At 33.7% G+C, this 26,661-nt stretch overlaps 1 protein-coding gene across 1 annotated transcript; it reads right to left on the bottom strand.

Annotated features, from left to right (window-relative positions):
• Positions 1-265: 265 nt before the first annotated feature.
• Positions 266-24,155, bottom strand: LOC131076778 (ABC transporter G family member 35). The gene is made up of 24 exons (XM_058014097.2): positions 23,672-24,155; positions 23,060-23,180; positions 22,772-22,860; positions 20,698-20,782; positions 20,380-20,539; positions 20,172-20,248; positions 20,005-20,058; positions 19,546-19,636; positions 19,149-19,450; positions 18,785-19,066; positions 18,039-18,352; positions 14,990-15,150; positions 14,726-14,829; positions 5,139-5,292; positions 4,801-4,837; positions 4,343-4,481; positions 3,911-4,243; positions 3,071-3,361; positions 2,742-2,825; positions 2,484-2,617; positions 2,136-2,363; positions 1,680-1,851; positions 1,083-1,337; positions 266-748 (listed from the first exon to the last, which is right to left on the bottom strand). The coding sequence occupies exons 1-24, from the start codon at positions 24,076-24,078 to the stop codon at positions 479-481; spliced, it is 4,344 nt and encodes a 1,447-aa protein (XP_057870080.2). The 5' UTR covers positions 24,079-24,155; the 3' UTR covers positions 266-478.
• Positions 24,156-26,661: the final 2,506 nt, after the last annotated feature.

The following is a 26,661-nucleotide window of genomic DNA, read 5'->3' as shown; positions in this document are numbered from 1 at the left end:
ACTTGTACGAGTGAATGACTTGATTTGTTTTTCTTGAATTTTCACAGAGTTTAATTATTTTAAATGGATCCTTTAGAAGATTACTTCTTTCACTAAGAAATTTTAAGATACTTGTTGCTATTGATACACACAGAACGAAAGTAATATGTTAATGTCAATATGTGACCAGAAGTAGTTTCATGGATTCAAAAACAACCATCACAACAGACAACGAAAGGTAACCAAAGTAAATTAGTACACAATACGGTTTAGGTTTTGTTGTTGATATATGCCATTCATTAGAACGAACTTGTTTCTAACCATCATGATTGGGTTTTAAACCCAGTAAAAAGCATGATATACAAATTACCAAGGTTATCCTGAAGCAAATAATAATGTGTCCTAGTACATAGGTGGTAGGATGAGATAGGACAGAATATTAAATTTATCTGGAATAAAAAATTCTCTAAATGGCTGTTGCTTTTTTCAAGTATTGGCATCATCTCTTCTGAAAATTGGTTTTGGTAAGGCTAATGGCAAACAAAGTTGCAAAAAATACAGGGAAGATCACCAAAACTGCAGCCACAACACCCAGCATATCGTGGTGAAATCCAAAATAATCTTTTACGAAGCCTTTGATTGATTGTTGAGAGTTGTCATTGATTCTTATCTGCTTTGTCATATCTCCATACTGGGAAGTAATGAGACAATTCAGGGTCCAGGAAGTTGGGCAAATCCAGTAGTACCATACCCACCAGCCAGGAATTTGCTGCAGTCATTTTGCCCATAATTTTATCATTAGTAGATTGCCAATAAGAACATCACCTACAGAATTTGGTAAGACAATGCATGCCGTACAATTTCAATATTCAGTAATATCTACTATATGTAATTGCCAATTCTATGGAATTTCTATGATGCAATATGCCTGGACTAAAGCAATAGACAGTTTTCTAGTCTTCTGCCACTAGTAAGTCTAGAAAATAGTGTCTAGAGCATTGTGCATTTATGTACATCATTTAGCTCTGGCACCTGTTAATAAATCTTCCTTTCTGTTTGAAATCATTTATCTTTAGAATGTATTTGAGGTTTGGCACACTCACAGGTTGTGGTATAAGGAAGCCTGCGAAAAGATTGAAGATAGAATAAAATGCAGATGCAAGAATGGCTGCAACTTGAGCATTTGGACTGATCGAGACTGCCAGCATCCCGTAGTATGTGAAGTAGAGAAAAGTGCAGAAAGATGCAAATATGTACCAGAAAAATTTATCTGCAGACCAGTGGTAGCCCATCATTGAATAAGTGATAAGCCCATAGATGATTGCTTGTAAAAGGGCATATGGGAATTCTACCACTACCTGCAATAAACCAGAATCAAAGATGTGAAATCATTGTAAGTGCACACACTAAAACCTGCCTCTATGACTTAGCTTGGCAGTGTCCTGTATTAAAAAATTCTGTTGAACTTAGCAAAACTCAAATTCACTTGGAAAAATTCTTTGGTTTTTTTAAAAACAATGTAACATACAATATCCTATTGGGTTTTTGCCGAGTATCTAGTTGACACCTACTCTTATGGTTGTAAGCTATTACTTGTCTCGAATTGATCTTCAAAATTAATCTATTTTTAAAGAAAATATTCTCAGAAGAGTATAAGATACTTTTGGGATTGATGTCAATAAGAATTTGAATCAAATTACCTGTGCCCAAGCATATACACTGCCAGAATACATTCCAGCTGCCCTTTCTCTATAGAAAACCTGGCGCTCTACATCGACAACAGGTTGTACAGAGGAGCAATTAGTTACTCCTAAATATACATTTGCAGCATACATGGCTCCCATCATCTTGAGCAAGTCTCCTTCGGTGTCTCTGTTGTAAAATGTCAATATATGTAAATGCTACTTAATTTACTCTTGAACCTTAAATAAGTATGGATTTATAGTCCAACAGCTAATACAACATCGAAATTTTACTCTCACAATTTTGAATTACAGAACGACAGATGGTACATCAGATGGATAATTAAATTCCCAAATCATAACAGAGAATATGTGAGATGCTTCCGTGAAAAACTGAGTTTAGACTGCAACACTAAACTCAGTTTTTTCCCAGAAACCTATCTCTCATTCAAAATTTATGTTAGATAGGCTTACATTTTTGCCCCTTGTTGCCAGTAGATGGTACCAAAGAGCAATGCTGAGGCAAAAGTGATAGAAAAGCGGACCAAATTGTAACCAGGACTTCGCCAATATGCCCAAAACTGCTTCCATAGGCAGCTCGTAAATTGCTTCCGAGTGTTCTGTGCATACTGAGTTGAAAAACAAAGGTCCTTGGCATCAGAAACAGGGGTGCTTAACTCCTGAACTAGCTGAATATTTTCCCTATCCAAAATTCAAATGGCATCTATAAGTATTTGAAAATGATTGAAAGATTCAGACTGAGATGGAAGATGCCGATTCGATTAGAAATTCACTGGTGCGATGAGTTTATTCGGTAGTTACCTACAAAGACTTGATTCTCTGTAGATCTGAGCGAAGTCTATACCAAGTTGCTGCTCAACAGCCACAGAGGTTACCTCTAACATCCATGTTGCAGGATTATACTTATCCCTGATCTTCGGAACACCTGCTATAGCCTTCAATGACAATTAATCCAATATTACTCAAAACTTCCCTTAAATTTTAGTCTCTCTTATAGCTACAAAGCAAATGATGCTTAAACTTAAGTATAACTTTTTGGTATTTAGAGTTGGTTTCTACCTCAAAGTAATCTATGACATTTTTTGAATGGTGACCTAATGCACCAGCATAAATGATTTCACCTCCTCGCTTCATTAACAACAACTGCAATGGTTTAAATTTTCGGCTAAGTTAGAGTAAATAGAGATTCATCTGCCATCTTGAATTAACATATTAAATCTCTTTGATCTTCATCCTTTTGAAGTAATAATTCGTCAAATCTTTTGATAAATGAGTTAGACCTAAACATCCCATCCTATCAAAAGTTTGGGTAATAAAAGAAAACTTATAGTTCAGTGATAGAACACCCAACATGCATATAGAAGCTGCATAGGAAATAACAGAATTACCTCATCAAATGATTCAAAAATGCCAGTATTTGGCTGGTGAATAGTGCATACTACTGTCCGACCTGTATCAACTGTATTCCGCACTGCGCGCATTACTATAGCAGCAGCCCGAGCATCTAAACCGGAGGTGGGCTCATCCATGAATATGATTGAAGGATTCGCGACAAGCTCCACTGCTATTGTCAATCTTTTGCGCTGTTCTGTAGATAAACCAGTAACGCCAGGAACACCTACAAGAGCATCTTGCAAATCATCTAATTCAACTAGCTGCATGACTTCCTGCACAAAATGCTGTAAGAGATAAAAAGCATTGTCAGTGATTCACCAAAGCACACTACATTGGATCAAGGACAAAATGAATATGAGTTCTGCTCATTATAACATTCCCAAGATTGTGAGTTTTGGTACCCGAAAACTGTAGCAGCGTGACCTATTTAATTTGAATAAGTATCAAATTATCATTTATAAAAAAGCCACACCTTCAAAGTTCATATGGAGCTAAACCTCAGAGCATAAAAACATAAACAAGGCCACTAGATGGAGAAACAATAGCAGGAAGAGTCATTTGGTTTGTCCCATACATCAGCAGAGCATAAAAACATAAACAAGGCCACCAGATGAAGAAAACAATAGCAGGAAGAGTCATTTGGTTTGTCCCATACATCAGCAGATCTAGAACGTCCACAGCAGGACCCCACTCATTTGAAAAATAAAAATAAAAAAATTTCTTAAATGGAACATCAAAATCTAATTGCTGGTTTACATTTTATCATCATTTTTTTAAGTTACTGTATTCTTTTATATTTGAGGTCAACCTTAGTTTGCTACCATGGACTATACCTTCTTGGTCTCGGAATCTATTTCAGGTGCAAGGCGTAACCAAGCTGAGTAAAGCAGTGACTCATGAACAGTAACTTGTGGAGAGTGGATGTCATTCTGCTCACAGTAACCTGATATTCGGGCAAATGTTTCTTGCACTTTCGGGAATCCTGAGATTCGTATGTCCCCCTCAATATAACCTCCAGTCTTTCTTCCTGCAAGAACATCCATTAATGTTGTCTTTCCAGCTCCACTGACACCCATTAAAGCTGTCAAAACTGCTGGCCTAAAAGCTCCTGTCACATCTCTCAGTAGTTGAAGCCTTTCCTCTGTCACTCCCTCTTGTTTCATTTCCTACAGATAGTAGTTCGAATGTATTCATCAGTTGAAGAAAGGCTCTCAATTCAATTCCAAGCAGGTGCTGATTTCAGGGAGTTTCAACTAAATTCTTACCACAGGCATGTCAACAAAATACTGGATATCTTTGAAGACGATTGATAAAGGCTGGAAAGGTAATATCATTCCACGTTTTGCATCTATAAATCTGGCAGAATCAGAGCCTTGATGGAATCTTTTGCTTTCATCAAAGGCCCTGTCTGTATGCTGCATGTGTACTTCAGCTGCCAAGGACAAGACGAGAGAAATCAAGTCAGCTGCTTGCTAAGTTAAATGCTAACATCCAATATAATAGGTAGAAGATCAGTTATTTGTCTCAGGCATTCATCCCCTTGTAATTACTTATGGTGTTTAACTCAACCATATAGTTGTGTGATAAGCCTTCAAAGGAAATAATTGTATGCAAAAAGATAAAAATCTGACCTGTAATTTTGTTTTCAGAGCTAGACACTGAGCCTGATCCATCATGTAGATCATCGGTGGCATCTGCTTGGCTATTTTGCATCTGAGCTAGCTCTTCTCGAGAAATTACAGTTTGTGACTGGACAATTGCTGCTTAAAAAATAATGTTATTAAATTTAAGTGTAATATTGTTTCTCATGAAAATCCTAATGGATTGTTGATTGATACTGTTTTTTAGCAGAGCGTATCAGATTTTATTTCAAGGATCATAAAATGTAATTAAAAATATTACTGAAATTTTTTATCAAAATTTAAATCGTTTAATTCAAAAATAATAACAATCAACATTATGAAATCTGAAAATCTGATATCATCAATCTCAACCATCCTTTACTTCCATGATAGAAAACTAATGTCTTAAGGTAAGATAGTTCTTCATGATCATACTTACGGTTCAAATATGTCAAAGCAATGGTGTATGCAAAGTTGAATAATAGTGTAAATCCAATCAAACTTCCAATGCCTATCCAATAAAATTTATCTTCATGAAAAAGTGCACGATTTTCCAGAATATGCACACCAAGGCTGGTGTTTTGAAAAGACAACTGCCAACAGAGAAAGGAAGTTAATATGCATACAAATTCATATCATCCCCACTAAAAGCATAATAAAAATGGCTGAATCATTTCTTTCAGCACGAACACTTGCATAGAATGATAAAGTATCGAACTAGATATATAAATGTTACTAGTGGATATTTGTAATGAAAAAAATTATATTAGTTTTGGTGGATTTGCAAATTGTAATAAATATTTAAAAATTAATTATGAAAGTTAGAGGTATTTAAATTTAAATTTGATTATGGAAGAATGGTGATGATGTCTATAATCAATTTGTTTTCTACAAAATTTGTAATCTTGACATAATGACTATCTGAAAAGCAAATGTTACACAAAAAGTTCTATGGTTCAGTCTCAATTCATCTATGATGGATTGACAAACTTATTTTTATTGATGAACTACGTACTTCTAAAACTTGTTTGCCTTGATCTTTGGAGTCTAGTAAGATTGTAAGATTAGAGTGTCTATAAATATCATTAGGGAATAGTCAAAACCATTAGATAGGTTGGCTTTATAGTTTGGAGTGAAGATTTGAAGACAACATTCACCAACATGTAGGTGATCTATCTACAAATGACGTGGATCTAACTCATTATCCTTTTAAAAATTGAAATGTGTTCTAATGATTCTCCTTGATGTACTTGTCTATATTACTTTATGAATTAATGACACATTGAATGTCTTTAAATACTAAGACATAACAACAGTCACATAAATGTACATACCAAGTTAGCTCATTATAACTAGCATAAAAGATTGAGAATGTTAAAATTCTTTGAATTTTAGAATTTTAAGTTCATTCTCACATGTCTTAGGATTAATGAATATAAGAATCAATTATTTTTTATTTTAGACCTTCTAAAATTTTGTTCCTATAATTTTAATGATTAATATAATATATCTATAGAAGTGTTCCCAAAAAAATGATATTCATTTAAAATTAATTATAATTGTCATTATTGACAAAAAAATCAAAATCAAAATCCAAGGTTTATAGTAATTTAACCCTAGTGTGATGCAACAAATTTTAAAATTTGCAAGATAGATATTAACCAAAAATCTATTGCAAGGATTAGATATAATAAAACTATAGATACAAATCATTAAGAAATCAAAATATTATAATAGAGTCAGTTTCCTAGATCTAGAGAGACATACAAATGCAATAAGAAAAATAGCATAATGAAAGCTCACAACCACACACATAAGCAATGAAGGTAAGTGGGTACATATAGGAGTGATGGTAGAGAAGATGCGACAAGATTGACCAATAGGAAGTGCACATTAGTAAGATCTAAATATAATAAGTATGTCTCCTATTAGAATTGGAAGACACTTCAAATTACACCTCACACTCATGACTTACTAATACAACCTAAGGAAGCTTAGTCAAAAGAAGGTTTGGGCTCTCCTTGTGGCTCTTGAGAAAGCTTGCATATTGGGTTGGAAGAAGATAATTTGTGAGATGGATTCAATGATTTTGATCTTCCTTTGAAATAATGGGAAGTCTCAAGAGTCTTCTAAGATGTTAATTTCTTATGTTGAATAGATTATATGTCTTTTGCAAAGTTTTGAGTACATACCCTTTATTTATACCTAGAAAATGGAATGTTGAACTACCGATTGTTTGGCTAACTAATCCTCTAATGTTGATCTCACTTGGAAGGTCATAGATTGGATGCCCTTGTTGTAATCTTTGTAATTTCTTCAACTCCTTGAAAATGATTTGGTTTGACCTATTTGTTTTGTTTTTTCCTTTGTATGTTATGCTAAAATTTGTTTCATGATTGTTCTTGGTTCCTAGAGGTTGTGGGTTTGTGGAAAATATCCTTCAATTTTTACACGATCTTTAGTGACAACTATTGTTGTTTGGAAATATTTTGTAACTTTATAAAATTATTTGATTAACATGTTTTCACCAATAAAAGTGTAGGAAAAAAAAATCATCTCAATAGATGAAAATATATAATTCTACACTAACACTCACCCTTAACCATAACTTAGGTGCATAAAAAATAGGTCACAAAAAATAAAGTCTACTAACTTCCCAATCCAAAGATGGAGTGAAGGGCAAGAACAAGAAGAAGGGCTCCAAAAAATGCTCACATATATCCATGCTAGTGCCCAATGTGCTATATTATAATCAAGAGTCCCAAACATAACTATAGAAGATGACAATAAGTAAGAATGAAATGGAGGAGAGAGAACAAGAGAGTTCAATACCCTAATTACATCCAAAGAGAAAATTCCCTTTCATGTAGAAAGAGAACAAAAAATGGGGCCATGTAAGTACCCATGCACAAATGTGGTCCCCTAAAGAGAGACAAAGAGAAACACCCCAAAAGAAAGGAGTACAAAGATGGCTCAAAATGATACTCAACAATGTTGATGTTAAATTATGCCAAGTGTTGATGAACTAAATTAGGTACTAAATAAGACACAAAATGGCTCCTAATATTGATATGAGAACTAAACCAAGAACCAAGTACTCTCACATAAGGTTTCGACATGGATGACATGACATAGGTGGATCATAGGATTTATAAACTATATGTTGTCGCCCATGTAATCATATAGAGGTAAAGAAAATACATCCAAAGAAGCAGATGCAATGCCATTAGAGTTGTTATTAAAGCGTTGAAGATCCTTAATAGTACATTATCATGATTTAAAATGTGAGAGTCCACAAATAGTTATAAAATGTCTAATAAATAGGTCTCCCAGTGAAGTGGTTCATGTAGACATGAAGAATCGGGCTACTATAGAGAATCATTGTAGAAGGCCTCAAATAAGTGACTCTAAACTATAATGAAATAATTTATGTGATAGAGGAATTTTTTCAAGAGAAAAGTTATGTCATCAATAGTGTCATATTGTAAATCTAAAATGTAGGACTCTACAAATGAATAAGAGATATTTGGTAGGAAAGTGTTCCAATGAGGCAAATCTAGAAGACATATATAATCCTTATAAAAACCCTTATGAAAAGAATCACTAAAATCTCTTAAAGAAGTGACTTTGAACTCTAAATCAACAATAGGTATAAGAGGAATGCAATCAATTATCGATGGGGTATTAGAAGAAAAAGGAGGATTAGTAGAAATGTTAGTATCACCTACACGTGTAAGATTCTTAAAGGAAGCATCATTGTTGGTCTTTTAATAAGTAATCATTGAGACACCAAAAACTTAGTGATTCTAACAATTTGTCTCACCATGCCAGCAACACGTCAAAACCATGGAAAAAAGTGGGTTAAACACTCCAAAGACTATTTTTTTGGTTTTATAAGCATTGTTTTTGCCTTTTGAACTCCACAAAAAATGTATGCACTTTGAAGGCATGTGTGGTTTTAAAGGTCTTCATTTGCGCTTGATGGTGAAAGCTCCACCCCTTGATTCCCACCTATATTGCCATGGGCGATGTACTAGGAGCATTGCTAATTGTACCTCATGAGGGGTGTCGCCCTTTGACCCCATTGAGGGCACTACCCTAGGACTCTCACCAAACTCATTTGATACTTTTTGTAGCTATGTTTTGCATAAACTTTATGTTTTTTTTTCAAATGTCTTTTTTAATTTTCAAATTTAAGTGTTTTTTAAGTTGCCAAGTATTGCCACTTACTCTCCAAGATTGAAATTTATGGCTTGTTGAGTACTTTTTGAGTACGCGTTTGTAAACTATGATCACAAGGAAGAGATGAATCTTTGGCCTTGTGGATGAGGTGCTAGTACAACCCATACTTAGTGGAGCGTTAGGGTTGTGGTTACCTTGTGGTATTTTCACTCATATATCAATCTCATTTCAAATTCAAATGGTGAAAATATGAATTCTTTTTTATCTCCACGTGGTGTAATGGTATTGACAAAACTGTGGCAAGAGTGCTCCCACTAACAATAGTTTATTAGCTTATAATTATTGACACAAATATCTTTATTAAATTCATGATTCAAAGATTAAATCCGATAGGCTGAAATTTAGTAAGAAACTTGTGCATGTTGATGATAGTATAATTGTTCTACACTCTCCCTCTTCTCAACCAATTCATTAATAGTTTTTTTTTTTGATTGGTAACCAATTCATTAATAGTTGGAAAGAATCTCTTATTTATTATTTCATAATTCTATATGAATTATTTGAAGTAGTTATTTTTTAAAAAATTGTGATTTTTTTTTCTTTACCCTCTATGCTGAGTTTTTCTTGAACAAATGTTGAGAATTTGAAAAGAATCACTTAAACAAGATTTTGACTAGATGAATTGCAACCTATGATTAAATTGTCTTTTTCTTTAATTTTTTTTTTGATAGAGGATTTGATATTATCCACAAAGAACTTGCACAATCCTTTAGGCTGAGATCTCTTTGGTTGATAGCCAAGGATCAAGGGATATCCATTCCACCAAATTCGCTTAGTACATGATCCTAGCCTCATCCCTTATGATGTTGGGGCCTTGCACTGAGGAAGACGTGATCCCTAGTGGACTCATTAAGAACCATTCAACTTCATCACTAGATCAAGGACCCACTAAAAACTTGTAGAAAATAATTTTAAAAAGATTTGGTAAAATAATTTAGGGTTTCTAGGTTTTTCATTTTTGTGGTATTTTTTAATTTAACATTTCCTTACACCCAACCTTAACCTGATTTTTTTCCTATTTTTCTCAATTTATAAAATGAAATAACCTTCATCTTTTGATTTGCCAAATTATTCTCAAGAAAATTTTTCACTAGTATTTTCAACCAAGGAAGATAATCCAAATGGTCCCATTCTTCACATCTGATTCAATAGTATATACAAATATGAAAAGAGTGATATGATATCAATGATCAAAATCTAAATGGTACTTTCATGGACGTTGTTGGTGTTTCCAACTGATTACATGAATTATTGTAAATTTTAGCCATATCTTATTATTGGAGACCTCAAATCATTGGCCAACAGGAGACAATCATGAAATTGCCCTCCTCTACACTTGAGGTTGTGCAAAACCTAGGTGGCAACCATTCAACAATATCAATTGTTTTTACAATCTATGATCTGGTATATTGTTCTAACAAAGATGCTTTCACAAAATGCACCAAGAAAGTGTTAAATCTACATAGAATTGGCTTAATTCTTGGATATTGTTCATTACTGGCTTTGAGAACATACATAATTTAAAATAACATATGAAAACATGAAATATTCAAAGGATTTATTAGTTTAAGCTTTGCTTCTAGATAATGGGTGAATGATAACACAAACCAGTGCCTTATTAAGGTAATAGAGTCAATTAAAGCCATGTAAATGTTTCCTTCCAGCAATTAAACTTAGTTTAGTGGGTTACTAGCATTAATGCCTTACAATAATGCACCCTACGAAAGGAATTTAACACAATTCTTCTTCTTGATTGTTAAAATACCACACAATTTCTTATTTTTCTCAAAGGATTTAATCTCTTCCTTGAAAAGAAGTAGAAAACAAAACATCCACTACAAAAAGTTGTAGAGATGAGCTCAAAAACCCTTGATCTTTTCATTTTTGGAGAATTAGACAATGCCAATAAACTCATGTTATTCATATATTGCAACATGAATTGAAACTTCCTATATAGAAATATATCATTCATAGACCAAAACCTCCATCTATTATCAAAATAACTAACTGCTCTAATCTATAACCTGACCAATATAAATTTTCTAGTTGTGGTTTTTGATTTTTAGCAGCCTTGTTCTTTTCTTTCGTATTCTTGGCAGTGCTTGAATTCTTTGCAGCACTCTGAGTTTCTTTTATAAATACATTGTGTGGTGTTCCTGGGTCTGTGTTTTGTGTTTTACCCAAGTTAAAATTACTCCTCACCCAAGCTATTGCAACAACAATTAGAGACCTAAGCACCTCATCTGTTGGTCTCCTTAACTTAATATCAGATCAAAATAATTCAAGGTTATGCATAGATACATTTTGTTCTTCACTTTCATCATCAAGAAAACCTCCTGATGTTAATTACTACTTTTATACCTCGAATCATGAACATTTGACTTTGTAGTCTCCATTCGTAGAATGCAATCTTGTTGAAAGCTTATTAATGCCATGATCCTCAACATAATGAGTGTCATTGCATTCGCCACATGGCACAACAAAATCCTCAAGGGATTGTGCTACCATGCACTGCATAGGTGATTGGGGTAACTGACATGCTACACATCATGGGTTATCCTCTTTAATGTTTAATCCAAGCTTCTTGATAGGATCGAGGGTTTCTTTATTTGATGAACCCCTTTGATTATTGTGCATTAGTTTACTAGAATGGTAGTTTGTGTTGTAAGACTTCAATCAAATAGCTTTGGCATTCTCTTTGGCTTTGGTAACTGTGTTTGTCATGGGACAAGCCCTTCTCATTTCTAGCTACCTTCTAGCTTAGGTCTTTTAGAGAACTCATTACCTTGTCAAGCTTATTCTTTGGTGTAGGAGATTTGGATTGATGTCCCCTATGGTTCTAGAAAATCTTGACATTATCCCTTTTATTTACCTTGCTTGGTGCTTTCTTGTTGTTTTCTAAATGCAATGCAGTTTTGAAAGCATCTCTTAGAGATTGAGGATTCCTATCCCTCAATTCATAGACCATCTTTGCATCATAGGCATTGCAATAGATCACTAAGCACATAGATGCATTGGGCATGATATATGAAGGGATTTTATTAAAAACCCTATTAAGTCTAACATTAAAATTTGATTCAAATTCTTTAATTCCTTTGACAATGCTAGTAAATTCATTTATAGCAAATCCAAGGTTAGTCTCTATTAGATAATATTGCAATATTGTTATAATGGTCATCTTAGTCATTTAGTTGGTATTTAGAAACTTTCTTTTATGTGGAAGTTTCCTTTCTGTTTTTCATGTTTCTATTTTCGATCATTTTTGTTATAGAAAGATCCTCTTGTAATCTCTATTTAAGGAGCTTTTTTCTTCTTTTATAAACATTGAATAATCAATTATCATTTCATGGAATCAGAGTGGGGAAAGATCTTTTGTCGGATTTTTAAAAAAATACGTGGTTATGTGGATTTTATTTCTTGAATATTTTTGACGATTTTTTATGAAAAATTATGGTGGTGTTTTTCCCTGAAAAAACTTTCAGAAGTTTTGACAATTTTTAAATAGACCTTGGTTTTTTTGTGAATTTTTCATGAGAAATTTTCAAAAGGGTTTTTTGATTGATTTTTTTCCCAAAAAAAAAATTGAGGGTTATATTGAAGATTTTTGAAGGTGCTTTTTGAAGGGTTTTTGGCTGTCTTTCTTTTTTGGGGTTCTTTCTATGCTAGAGGGTTTTTTATTTCTTTCCACAAAAACTCATAAAGGTTGTTACTGTTTTTTGGGTTTTCTGATTTTTTTTCCATAAAAAATCATGGAAGGGTTTTGTTTAATTTTTTGCATAAAAATTAGGGAGGGTTTTGCATGATTTTTTCCTAAAAGTCATGGTCATGAGGTTTTATCCTTTTTTTGATGAAAAAAAAAAGGTTTTTGACAATTTTTTTATTAAAAATCGTGTGATTTCATCATTGCATCAAGGATTTGAAATTTTTTCCACAAAATCGTGGTTTCTTGTAGCTTGTTTTTGGATTGCACCTAAGATTTCTAGGGCGAACGGTGTTCTTCTACAAATATTTTCGATGGTTTTCTATAGAATCATAAATGTTGCTTTTTTTGATGATTTTTGACAAAATCATGTTCTTTTAGACTTGCGAAGTTTTTGAGGGATAGCATTGCTACCCAACATCATGTTAGAAGGGTTGTGGTAAACTAGGAAGAGTCTCAGTAGGTTCTTGCAGAGTGTAGCTAGTAGGATGACTATTAAAGGAGGGTATTAAAATAATAATATAATACTGATAATGGTCATCTTAATCATTTAGTTAGTATTTAGAAACTTCCTTTTATTTCTTTTATCTTTAGTTAGTTTTAGGAAGTTTCCTTTTTGTCTTTTGTGTTTCTATTCTCAACGATTTCCGTTATGAAAAGATCCTCTTGTAATCTCTATTTAAAGAGATTTCGTCTCTTTTTGTAAATATTGAATAATCAATTGTCATTTCAGTCTCATCTCCATACTGATCTCTGAACATCCTTTTAAATTCTTCCTATGAAGTAATGCTTGCATTAGGGAGATTTCTGTACCAGTCTTTGGCCTCATTTGAGAGAGACTGCATGAACAATTTCATGACCACATCCATTGCTTCTACTTCAAAATCATCTATCATGTTCAAGAATGCTTTAAAGCGGTCCTCTCTGGACAAAGCATTGTTGCCAGAGAATTTTGTCAGTGCAGTCCTTATGTCATTGTTTATGACATTGGAATATCTAGGTATTCTAGTAAAATCCAATTCCAATTGCATAGGCCTTCTGCATTGAAAATTCTCTACTACAGGATTTCCCTAGGCATTTGGATTTATAGGCACATTTTGCTGTTCCTGAACATTCTAAGGATTTGGTTGCAAATTCTGCTGTGGTTGAGGGTTTGGATTTTGAGGGATATTTTGTCGAACAGCAGGATTTTGTCCTCCATGTGGATTTTGAAATTGAGCACCCACATATCTCCCATAAGGGTTTTATCCGTACTGCTGATCCATACTTCCAACAGACAACAAACTAAATTGCTAAATATAATGTGTCATAACATTATTGAAATTGGTACAAATCATACAGAAAGGGAATAGGAACAATATGTACAATGATAGCAAACCCCGTGGAGAAATGTCTCACCATGGACCAGCTGCTTTGTACATTTGGATGATAATTACTTTATAGCTACTTTAATAGGAAATGAAAAGTCTACAAATAGAAAAAGAATCAATTCTCCTATAATTTGAAATAATTGTTTATGTTTCTGTATTTTGTAATTCTGCAGTCCATCAAAACATTTTTGGTGGTCGAAGAGCACATGAAGTGGTTTTTGAATTCGATCAACAGTGAAGGAATTATGCCTTGACAAGGTGATCAGCTAGCTTTTCAGTATTTTTAAAAATGTTCTCTCAAACTACCATGTGGATCATTTAGAGTTCTACATATGCAATAAAACATTTTCTCAAATATGTTGGGTTTTGCATTTTGTATGCTATTAGAAGTGTATGCATGGAGTGAATACTGATTATAGGTCACTGGTTATGTAAAGAATTGACACACATATGTTGAATCACATGATAATCATGGAAATAAGAGATTCAACCATCTTCTATTTCAAAATCATGATTCCATCAAAAGAAAAGGTGTCTGACTTTCTGGTTTGTGAAACCAAATTTGTACTAAATATCAATTAGGTAAACGGTTGGAATAGTCATTGCAAACAGTTAATCACAGCTTAGAGAAGGGAAAGGCTTGAAAATGAAATCAAATGGAAACAATAAGAAAATTGATATATTAAATGCCAACATTTCTTATATGTAGTGTACCTTTTCCCAACGTGGAGCAAGAAATTCATTGACTGTAATTGCAGTCTCTGCATAGGAGAAAGGGGAAATCCAGTATGCCCATCGGCACCATTTTGGAATAGAAGCTGCAACACAAACATCTTCTGATTGAGGTATTTGTCTTATATGATTGCATAGAAATAATTGTCAATCTTCGTAACCTGGAATGATCTGGTCTTTTGAACATCGAATAAGTCCTTTTCATGAACACTCAAATAATTTACACAGAATAAGCAGTGGACTTACGTCTTGGAATTAGGAATCCACCAACAGTCAAGACACTCAATATTGTAAATGCACCTCCAGTGTTAGCAATGGCTACGGTTCGACATAATCCAGCAATTGCACGAAACAACGAGCTTGCCATTTGATGCAGAGCAAAGAATACAAGAAATTGACGAAAAAACCTAAGGTAAGAAGGGACCAACAGCTACAATAAATCAACAAATAATGTGCTTTGCAAACTACCGTGTGGAATTACATTTACAAGGAAAGTTCTTGTTAGGTATGGTATAATTCTCTTTCGTTTCCATGGCAAAAGAAAAAGTGAAAAAACAAACAAAATGAATGAAACACAATAAATACATACTCCCCTTCACATCATGCACAATTGCATAAGGATTTCATACAGTGATATGATATAGATATGAGAAAATATAAACTAAAAAATAAAAAGGGAAAAACACTATATTATGGGTATTTGGAAAATTAAAGCATAGAAGTTGTTTTTAGAGAATATATGGTAGCTAGCTAACATTTGTACATATTGAATTGATATCGACTTAGTGACATAATTAAACAGAAGTAATTCTAACACTCACACAATCATGCTGCCCTTCAAGCAATTTAACATACTTGAGTGTTTTTTAAGACATCCAGCCATTCATTCTCTAATTCTATATAAAAAATATCATTTATTTATGAAGAAATTTTGTAGCATACTTGTAGTGGTATAAAGCTATTGCCACCAGTCCCAAGAGGTATCCTATCTGTAAGTGCCCAGAATGTCTCTCTGATACAGGATAATTAAGAAGATGATTACTTAGTGTTAGGAGGTTGATGTCTAGCTTTAAGAGAAAAGTTAAAAAAAAGATTAGTGTGCTAAGTTTTATTTTTCCTGCTATTCTCTTTTTTTCCTTCTTGTGAGAAGTTCTTTATAGACATGTTTGTTTACAGTGGTAAAGCTATGTACTTAATGTCTCCTTCCCACAGTTGGGTTCCAAAGGACCATATATATGGGACTTTCGACCTTGAACCATGATGTGGTCAGGCTTGTTGGATGTTCAGGTCAACCAGGGTTTCCTGTTGAGGTGCTTTGCTAATAAGCTTATTCATAGGACGTTTCTTGAAGTGCAAGTTGTGTTTTTTTCTTGGCTATCTTATTTCAGCAAAGATGTTATTACAACATTGTGTTGCATGGTTATTCTTTTGTAATATCTCTAACTATTGTTGGGTCAAAATATAAGGATATCCAATACTTAACAGCAAAGTTGCATGGACATGGATACAGATACAAATACGGATATGGTATCGGATATGGATACAGTCATTTTTTAAGACTCCTAATATGGATACGACTAGATATAACATTCATAAAAAACACATATACATACATTTAACACAATTTTCAAGTTATTAGAGGAGATTTTCATTACTTCAAAAGCAATATAGACACATAATTGCTACATAAATAATTATAAATTGATTTTTTTTTTTTTCAAAAATTGCATCAATGAAGTTTTTATAAATTAAATTTAAGAAACTTTATGTCAAATTTTGAAAAAATAATCACATAGTCTTCGGCATGGATAAAAATCAAGGTTTTTCGAGTATGCTGAGTATAATATCTGACGTGTATCCGGGCTGTATTGGATATGTATCCGTGTCAGATACAAGGATATGCACATCCAGGGAGGGAAACAGGAGTTTCCGGCTACTCTTCTTAACAGGGGATATGACTCTTGGTGCATTAATTCCTGTAGCAAGCCTTTGCCCCATGGCTGGCCTACTTTTCTGCCTCGAAAAACTGTTCCACCTTGGAACTCTCATCAAACAATAGCAGATGGCACTAGCTATCAACTCTTTTATTGGAGCAAAGAAGTTGAGCCTTGGCGCATGGTATATTTGCACGATTATCTGATACAGTTGCATAAACAGATGGTAAAGGAGATTGAAGGCGCGGAATCTGCATGCACACCCACACTCACACAAAGGGAGTGGGGTTTCGAGGCAGAGAGCGGTAGCAAGAGAGAGAGGGAGCAAGTAGGAAAGGGAGGGAGAGGTGGGGAGGGAGAGAGTTGGATGGGGGAGGGATGGGAGAGGGAGAGGGAGGAAAGGAAGAGAGAAGTAGAGAGGGAAAAGGGGAGTGAGGAGAGGAAGAGAGAGTGGAGCATGGAAGAGAGAGTAAGAGAGGGGGAGGGGAGAACAGATATAGTGAGAGAGGGGGCAGTGAGAGGGAGAGGTAGAGAGAGGTTGAGAGGGAGAGAGGAAGATGGAGCTCTAATTCGGTTTACTCAAAAGCAAAAATATGAGAGGAAGAGAGGAAGATGGAGCTCTAATTCAGTTTACTCAAAAGCACCGCTTATGCATTTAGTAATAAGAATGTTAATGTGAAATGCTTCTCAAGATTAGAGACAAATTGTATTTAGTTTGCACTCATGATCACGTATGCATTTTCTTTTATCATTAGAGCCAGTAGTTGAAAAGTCCCTCATCTTGATGTCAACTGGGTTGAAAGGACTGTAATTAAACTGATTTTTTTTTCTATAATAGAATAAAAAGTGGAAACATTGAGGGAGAACCCTCTAAATTCCCAAGCAACAGGAGTGGCTGCCAGGGCACAAACAATTGATGAACTTATAATATTGGATTCAAAATAGACACATCTAAATGAACCTAAGTTTTTTCTATTACAAAATAAGAGAGTATGCCCACTACTATATTTACAACAGTGCCCAAACTTGAAACTGTGTATACAATATAAGAAATATTTTCTAAATGTTTTTTTGTGATTAATTGTAACTCATTTATTGTTCTATAGGATTTTTGTCAGTCTGTTTAATAATTTTTAATACTCTCTCCATCTTAGACAGTTGCTTTTTCAAATTACGACAGTTTAAAAACAAGATTCCCTTGTCATTCTACAGGCATTCAAGCCGTATTCATGTGTTCATCTATCTGTCCAGAGAGAGATCAGCATTGAGGGTTAACATAGATTTTAGTTTAATTTTAATTTTCATGACAAGTCGGCATGATACAGAGCAAGACAGGGATAAGGAAATACATTCATACAGACCTGCTAGCTTCTGGGGAGTAACCAATCACATAGTAAGTAGTTGAGGTCCAAATAAATGACTCCATCAATGCGAGTGGAATCTTCAAAACAAATCCTGGAAGAGTGTAAGCCCATGCTGGAAAGAAGAAAAGATCCCTTTGTTTGTAAAATATAGGAAGCCGAACCAGTGTCATGGTTAGCTCCGCGAAACCATTAAACATCAGAAATATGAGTGAGAAAAAAAGAGCTCCTAGATAATAATTTCCATGCTCCAAGTCAACTTTCATGTTTGTCCGAAGGAAGACTGTCATTGCGATAAATGCTATAACAAGAAGCTGCAATGGAAGATTGATTCAGAAATGAATTAGCCGTTCATCCAGGCTCTGTGCAAGCTTACCAATTACAATGGATTTCATCACATCCACTATTTTTTCCCACATATTTTAACCTACCATTTAAAAGCATGTTTAAACAGTAAGATTTATAAAACTATAGAATGTTATTTATTTTAAAACAACCTAAAAGTAGGTGTTAAAAAATATAAAATCTACTCTCTTAAATCATGATAAATAAATAATTGAAATGTTATGGCAGTGCAGCAGAATGAAATATGGGGTCTGAAATTTCGACTCTATTTTGAAATTTTGAAATATTGTGAATGACTCTCTTGATATACAATAGAATCATAGATGTCTAAGGCATAAAACACTCTGTTCGAAAGTGGCTACCTTGGCTATAAGCTAGTAGATCAAGAGAAGAGAACCTACTTGTGCTGCCTTGAATATATAAATAAATGAGTTTCGCTTCATAAGTAGCCATTCTCGGTCAAAACATATCTTGAACAATTCCCATTTCGTATGTGAATATTTGCTGAAAGACAGAGCATCCTTGTGGCTTTTGGACTTATCATAAGGTTTCAACAGTTCTTTTGACAGCGCTTGTCCAACATGGAATTGTTTGAATCTCTGAGAAAACTGCCCTACTGTAAAGTATACATATGGCTTTTCCCTGTTGTACCAATACTGTTCTTGATCCTTTCGAGAGGTAACCTGCAGTTTCATACAAATATATTTAGATAACTGGTACGATGCCAAAATCATGAAAATAGTGTGCAGATGGATACATATTTACCTCCTGGAGAAAATCTGCAGTGTCCTTGCGTTCAGGGCACTTGAAGCCACAGTTTTCAAAGAACTCTAGTGCATGATCGCGGGGCCCATGGTACACTATCTGCCCTTCTGACATTAAGATGATATCATCAAAGAGACTAAATGTCTCAGGTGCTGGTTGGAGGAGTGATATCAATATAGTTGCCTTCATAATGTGAGCAAAATGTTGAAGGCACTTCACAATCTGAAATGTAGTGGAACTATCCAAGCCACTTGATATATCATCCATGAAGAGAGTTTTCATTGGAGATACAATCATTTCCCCTAGACATGTGATGGATGACAATGGATTTGAGACACTAACAAACTATGAAATGAGTTTCAAAAGACTAATTGAGAGGCATAATCGCATCTATTACCAGTTGTTACCCTTTTCCTCTGCCCTCCTGAAATCCCTCGTACCATGGCATTACCAATCTTGATGTCTGAACAAATATCCAAACCAAGGATCTAAAAAAGGAAATACAGGTTGTAAAACATCGGAACTGGACTAGAATAGATACCATTTCAAAGAATACTCCTATGGCTTAAAGGAACATGTCATTATCATATAATATTAAATATCTATATCAGACCAAATAAAATGCTTTTTCTTTTCTGAGTTTTGAACTCTTAAATGTTGGAGAAATGGAAGTGCATGTGAACCTATAATAAGGAGCCTAGCAAAAAGCCCTGGTCACAAAAAGGACTGGTAGCTTAGTGGTAGACCACCCCAGGATACACATGGAAGGTCTTGGAATCCTAGCTGATCCATAGAAAATAACATTAAATAGTATCTTCCCAACATGAGACATTAATAAAAGAAACAACATCCTCACCTTCAAAATATAATCTGTTTGAAGATTTCCTGCCAGCCCCTCAATTGAAACTGCCTGAAACAGAAAGAGATCGTTTTGATAATTGAATTTGCAGAAAATTAAATTTTGCAATCTCACTCTAGCTTCTTTAAACATTGAAAATAAAATCAGTGTTAGTGGCCTCTCACTTTCATATATGTGTCTATATCCGCTTCAGGAAGTATCCCCGCTTCTTTTTCTCTTTTTCCGAGTTCCAAGAGGAGTTCTACATTTAGAACAAAAACTGACAAACCTTCAGTCCTCTGGTCATCTTAGCTTAGTGATGTTCGTCCTAAGCACAACCATTAACATTTGAAATAACTAGAGAAATGAAATTCAAATGAAGACGATTTATACCATGCCTGCTACCCACTCCTTGGCAACGAGCTGAGAAATCAAATGTCTCTCTAACTGTCATTTCTGGAATATGCAAATCATATTGGCTGATGTAAGCAGATGTCTTTCGAGGGACAAATTCATTAAATTTGAATCCATTGTATGAGATATGGCCTTTCATCTGTCGCAATATGCATTGCAAGATGGGTGAAAATCTTTGAATTTAATTTGGAGTCAGCAACTCCACAAATGTAGCCGATAAATATACTAAGTATATTTTGGTTAGTACTTAACCGAGCCTTTAAGCCTAAAGCATAGGAATTTCATAATAATAATAACCTTCAATTTTGGGTCCAATTTCCCTGAAAGAGCCTGGAGCAAGGTTGTTTTTCCACACCCTGGTGGACCTAACAGAAGGGTAAACCTGCATCAGATTTGAAACAAGTCAAGTGTTAGAAATTGACTAACAGTATCTTATGCAAGCAAGAATTGTTGATGTAATATAAACTGTCTTTGCAAGAGACGAAGAAGTAACATAAAAAAATTATTACTAAAAAGTTAAAAAGGTTACATAAAAATGAAAATATTCATCTGAATTTTAAGAGTCAACCTAAAGATGTAGAAAGAGAAAAGGAGAAGAATTGGAATTAACAACATCTTGGACACTATTTTGCATATATTATGGTTCACAATGTGCATCCATAATTTGGAATGCAAGATCAAGATTGGAAATTGCTTGTTATTTACTATTATATTTTATGTCCTCGGTTTTCAACCCTTTTATCAGAAATGCAATCAATAATTTATACCCCATTGCGTTCCAGGTAATGTTTCCTGTACAAAATAATCCATAAAACATTGTGGACATGATGTTTTTTCTGCTTGAAACTGCCGGACATTTTTGGCCATTTCTGTGGCTGAAAGAGCTGGGAAGCATGTACATGTGGTATGCGTTTCTAGGTGTCTCAACATTCAAACTACACAACTTGTCTTTGTATTTTCTACTATTATACTTTTGTGATTCTTTTGGTTTCATCCCGTTAATCACTCTAACATGGACTACTTTTTTGTCACATAATGTCTTAGTATTCTTGCTTATCCTTGTCACCATTTAGGTTCATCAAGAAAAATCATTGATTACCTTCAAAATACACTGAACTAAAAGCATTCCAATCTTCGATTATAAGGGTATGGAAATTTTAAAACTACCTATTTTGTGGTCTTCCAATGAGAAGCTTTTACTGGAGCATTTGCATCTTCAAAAAACACAATAGTCCATTTTATCTCTCAATTTGTGTTGGGATTGATATTTTGGTCTCTCTGAGCTATGATACTGTAAGTATCTATAGCCTTTAGTTCTCTATATGACACCATAAATCCACCATAATAAGGTGCACTACCATCATGATCTTAAAAATAATCACTGTCCTTATTAGCTTCTATTATAAGGTGTACATTTCTTTGCAAAGCTGCTTTCATATTGAAACGATACTGTCACTTATTACATCCTTTATATCTTATTTTGGCAGTCTTTAACACTTTTTTTCTTGGTTGACCTAAGGCTCATTATTTGAATTTCATATTTGCATGCTCTACAACCTAGCCATTAGGCCTTCAACAAAGACAGTATTTTTTTGGCTCATCCTTTACTTCTTGATTTGAAATGTTAGCTGCACCAGTTCTATGTTCTTAGTGATTTCAGAATATTAGTAGAATCATGTATTAATTGCTTGCTCTTCCTTCGATTAAGGTACATGAGGTGTTTTTTCTCTCACTATTTCCAATGGGTCATAGCTGCATTTCTTTTACTGCATCTCCAAATTTGTAAGTATATGTTGAAAGCAAAACCATGTATTTTGCTATTCATGCTCTGATTTTGTCTTGCAAATGAATCACATTTGCTCTGTGCTAAAATTTCTCATCTATTTGTTAGATACTTTACATTTTTGGGGGTACAATATCTATGGTATGTTCCATTATTTTTATCTATTAAACTTAATTATGATCAAGATAAGATATGTGTCTCCAATTCTTTATTACCTACTCTGTCTTTCTATCAGCTTCCATCCTGAATTTTCTATGCAACCAAGTTTTCTACAGCTAATGACCCATAAATTTCCTTCACTCTCCTCTGCCCAATACCAGGGCTTCCCTTTTTCATTTCTGTTTTCTCTAGCTTCTCTTGCAGAGTCCTCATTCTCTCTTTCTGACATGATTTCCTACATCTGTCTGACCACTTATAATAGTCTCTCATTCCTACATCTTCCTAACTACTCATAACAATCAATCTTTCCCTGCCAGATTCAATTTGTTACCATGCCTCACTGGCGAGCGTAATATTTTCCTATTAAAGAAGACATAGATCCTCTACGTGTCTAACATATCTTGGACATTTTACAGAGATATTACTTACCGTGAAGGCTTGAGTACACCACTGACATCTTTTAGAATAGTAAATTTTACTTTCTCCGATGGCGAAAGATGCACACTGTCCAGGATAACCTAAATTCAAACAGATATACCCAACATTAGTATTCCTAGCAATCATTAAACAATTATAAACTCCACTACTCAACAATACTTTGTTTAAAATAACCTCCAAGCTGTTTGATTAGAGCTTCATGGTCAATCCCTCTTCAGAAAACTATTAACAGTATAAAGTTCTTAAATGAAAAAACAACTGATCTGAGCGGTTTCATACCTCAAAACTATTTCTGACAACGTTCCAAAGTGTTGGAAGGGCTCTACTACCAATGAGGCAATTTGCATCAACGGTCAAGTTTTGGTATCTGACTTCCACTGTTGGCATCTCTATGCCCACTCTGCTAAACATGAAGATAAAACATGATAACTTGTTTTTTTCATTTTAAGCATTCCAGATCTAGAAGATAGCTTTGGACAACATGACACTGTGCCGCAGAACTTCAAAGAAGATTGTAATGCGTACATTTGATTAAAAAATTGTAATTTTGTTTTAAATCAGACATGTAACCCAATATAAAGTGTTTGTGCATCCAACATACAAGGAATGACTTTCACAAGTCTAAGCTAAAATATGTCTCTGAGCCATATGAAAGATTTGTCCAGCCAAAGTTGGATAGTACCATGCTAAAATTTTGGGCTGGTATAGTCTTCTTTTGTTATGTCAGTTATTAGCGGCTTATTTTTCACATAAGTTTGCAATTATGTGAAAAATAAAATTAGCTATAAGGCTGCTCAAATGACAATATTGTTTTTCCAAACAATTGCAAATTCAGATGAAAGATAAGCTCTTACTAAAGCTATCCCACTGGAAAGAAATCAAGCTACTTACTTGTCTATTCGTTTTCTGAGCTTCTTAAGTAATTTTTCATTGTCTTTCTCTATGTCCTTGATCAATTTCTCAATAAGCAGATGCCTCTGCAGAGGCTTGAGATGCCTGACATCCACAATATGCCTGTTTGTGACTATGCCATCCTCATCATAGTCCTTGAGGATAGATGCTCTGATTTTATCATAGGTTGGAAGTCTTTCTATGGCCGCCCAATGTAGGGCCTCCTCATCATCTATAGCATCTTCTCCTTCATTGAATCGGGAAGAGGATGCTTGACTGAAGATGCTACTGTGCCTCTTGCTTCTGAAGCTCAGACGATTACTACTTATCAGTCTCATGCTCCTTCCCACTTCAGCCAATTCCTCTCTGAATGACTCTATGTCATCTGTTGATAAACGATGTGCCATTGTCCTAAACTATGCTAAAACTACAGTTGTATAGTACTTTATAGCTTCTTATACTGCTACTTTTTTCTAAGGGACCATAGAAGCCAACTTCCAAGCAAATATTACATATCACAGTTCCCTCTATGATATTCCAGACGTTGTTGGCATCTGTCTCTATTTAAGAGCTGTTACAAGTTACCACCTTGTGATAAGACCACGTTTCGTTGACCTTAGATTCCTGCATCACTGAGCATAATGCAGAGATTGAAAAAATATGTCGGGTATTATTTATTTTCTTATAGAATATGAGCGTTAAAATATTAAGCTGTTCAGTCCCAGATAGTGACTACGAAAATATATTGTTTAGTGGTAGAGTGATTGCAGATGAACATGTATGTTTATTTTTCTTATAATTATTCCTTAAAAAAATTTAAAATGTTTTTCCTTTTAAATTGAATAGGTTTATAATCTAATCAATTTAGTAATTGTTCTATAGAGAAAAATAAACTGGAATATTTTTTATGATTAATATTAATGTAAAGTTTTTTTTGAACATTTTGGATGAGTATAATCGATTTAGAGAAAGTACAAATACATACAAAATTGTTGTGTGAAGAAAATCTTTTATCGCAAAATTGAAAACTACATCAGATACAGTCCATAATAAAAACCAACAAAAAGATTCTTTTATAAAATCTTAAAATAAAATGTAAAATTATTTATTTTCAATTAAATTTATTGTAAAAATTATTTTCAAGCATTTTGTAACTATATTTATTAAATTAATTCTTTCATTTCAATATAAAACTTTTTTTTTGATTTAAAGATAAAGTATCAAAGAATTACATCATCACCATGCTAGTTCATGAGTTTGAATAACAAGAGGTAAGCCAAAATATACACCATGTCCAGATCTGAGATGCTACACCCAAATTATTTATAAAGGAGATATATCATGATTACAAACTTATAAATCGAGGAAGAGCCAATAACCAAAAAAGGATAAAGAGTCAGAGATCCTAGTTAATCAAAAGATATATCATTATCAGGTAGGTTGTTGTTTCCAATTGGCGGAATCTAGGTAGTCCATCCTCGTTCACCTTCCATCCATACTTCAATCAACTCGTTAACAATTTGTTAAACATGTGGATGAGTAATGTGTGTTCGGATTCGGTCTTCTTCTCCTCGGATAGCATCCATCCTAACCTGCCTATGTTCCAGCTGATGCATGAGTCTTATCAGGGCCTGCTCAAAGGCTGAATTGTTACTGCCAACTTGGTCCCATGAAAATCATGAAAATCCATGAGACAATTCTCTCAAGTAAACCACTGTAGAGCCATCCTTGATCCATTGGTCAAATTTTCCTTCGTCCAACCTAAAAACCACAGTGACCTGTAGAAATTAGGCGAAAAATGAATCTCTAAAACTTTTTATAAAAACTCTAATTAATTATTAAAAATAAATACAATTATTCATGATATATAATTATTTACAGTTTAATAAACTTCTTATAAAAACTCTAATTAATTATAAAAAATAAATACAATTATTCATAATATATAATTATTTACAGTTTAATAACAAGATAGAACTTAAAAATTTAATTAAATATAAAACAATATTCAAAATAAAAAAATATTATTCCAACAAAATAGATTCGAGATGGGATACCAAAGTGAATATATTCCTACTATTGTCGTCTCTCCTTTTCTAATAGCAGAAAAAGAAAAAGACAAAATTAGTAGTATTTATTGTCATTTAATTTTGGGTTATAGTGTAATTATATGATTGACCATAGATTCCTTATAAATATTTTGAACATCCCTGCTGCGCCCTTGACTTTTATAAGGTCTTTATCAAAGCATGTTCGACCTCAATAAAATAAAGGATATGGATATCTTTATAATTATAATTTTCTGTTTTTTTATTGCCAAAAAAGTATGGAGGTTTTGATAGTGGAACAGATTTGTTTTGGTTTTAAGTTTATTGTGATGTCATGCTTTAATATAATCATAAATGGTGTAATTTTATGTGAAGATTCTTTTTTGGTTTCACATATTTTTATACATTTCATTTAATTATATTTATGTTCATACATATCTTTAAATGCAATTTATTCATTACCCCTATCCTTAAATGCAATTTATTCATTACCCCTACTATTATACATATATTTGCACTTTAAATTTCCACATTGATATTAGCACTTATATGTCGACATGAAATGAACTCTTACCTATAAAATTGACCCCTAAAATCTAGATTTCAAATCCTAATCTAAAGTTTTCATCGCTTTTCACTAAGTGTTATGAGTTGACTAAATTCAAGTTTGTGTGATTTATTGTTGTCATTGTATTTAAGGCATTCATTCATAAGAATTATTTGAAAATTGTTTGCATTTAAGAAAGGAACGTGTTAGGACATCTTCAATTGGAACATGCAAAAAAAATTTAAGTTTGAATTACATCATCTTAGGACATGTACATTTGCCTATTGTATGTTGATATTTGACATAACTACAAAGCTAGTCTTTTGGGGAGTTGACCTAAGAGAACTCTTGTAATGATTCGATAGCTTGCATAGGTTTTTCTAAATATTTTCAAT

Source organism: Cryptomeria japonica, chromosome 11 (assembly GCF_030272615.1).
Source record: "Cryptomeria japonica chromosome 11, Sugi_1.0, whole genome shotgun sequence".
Classification (NCBI taxonomy): Eukaryota; Viridiplantae; Streptophyta; class Pinopsida; order Cupressales; family Cupressaceae; genus Cryptomeria; species Cryptomeria japonica.
Note: the sequence above shows the minus strand (reverse complement) of the source record. Positions and strands in the feature narration are given on the sequence as shown.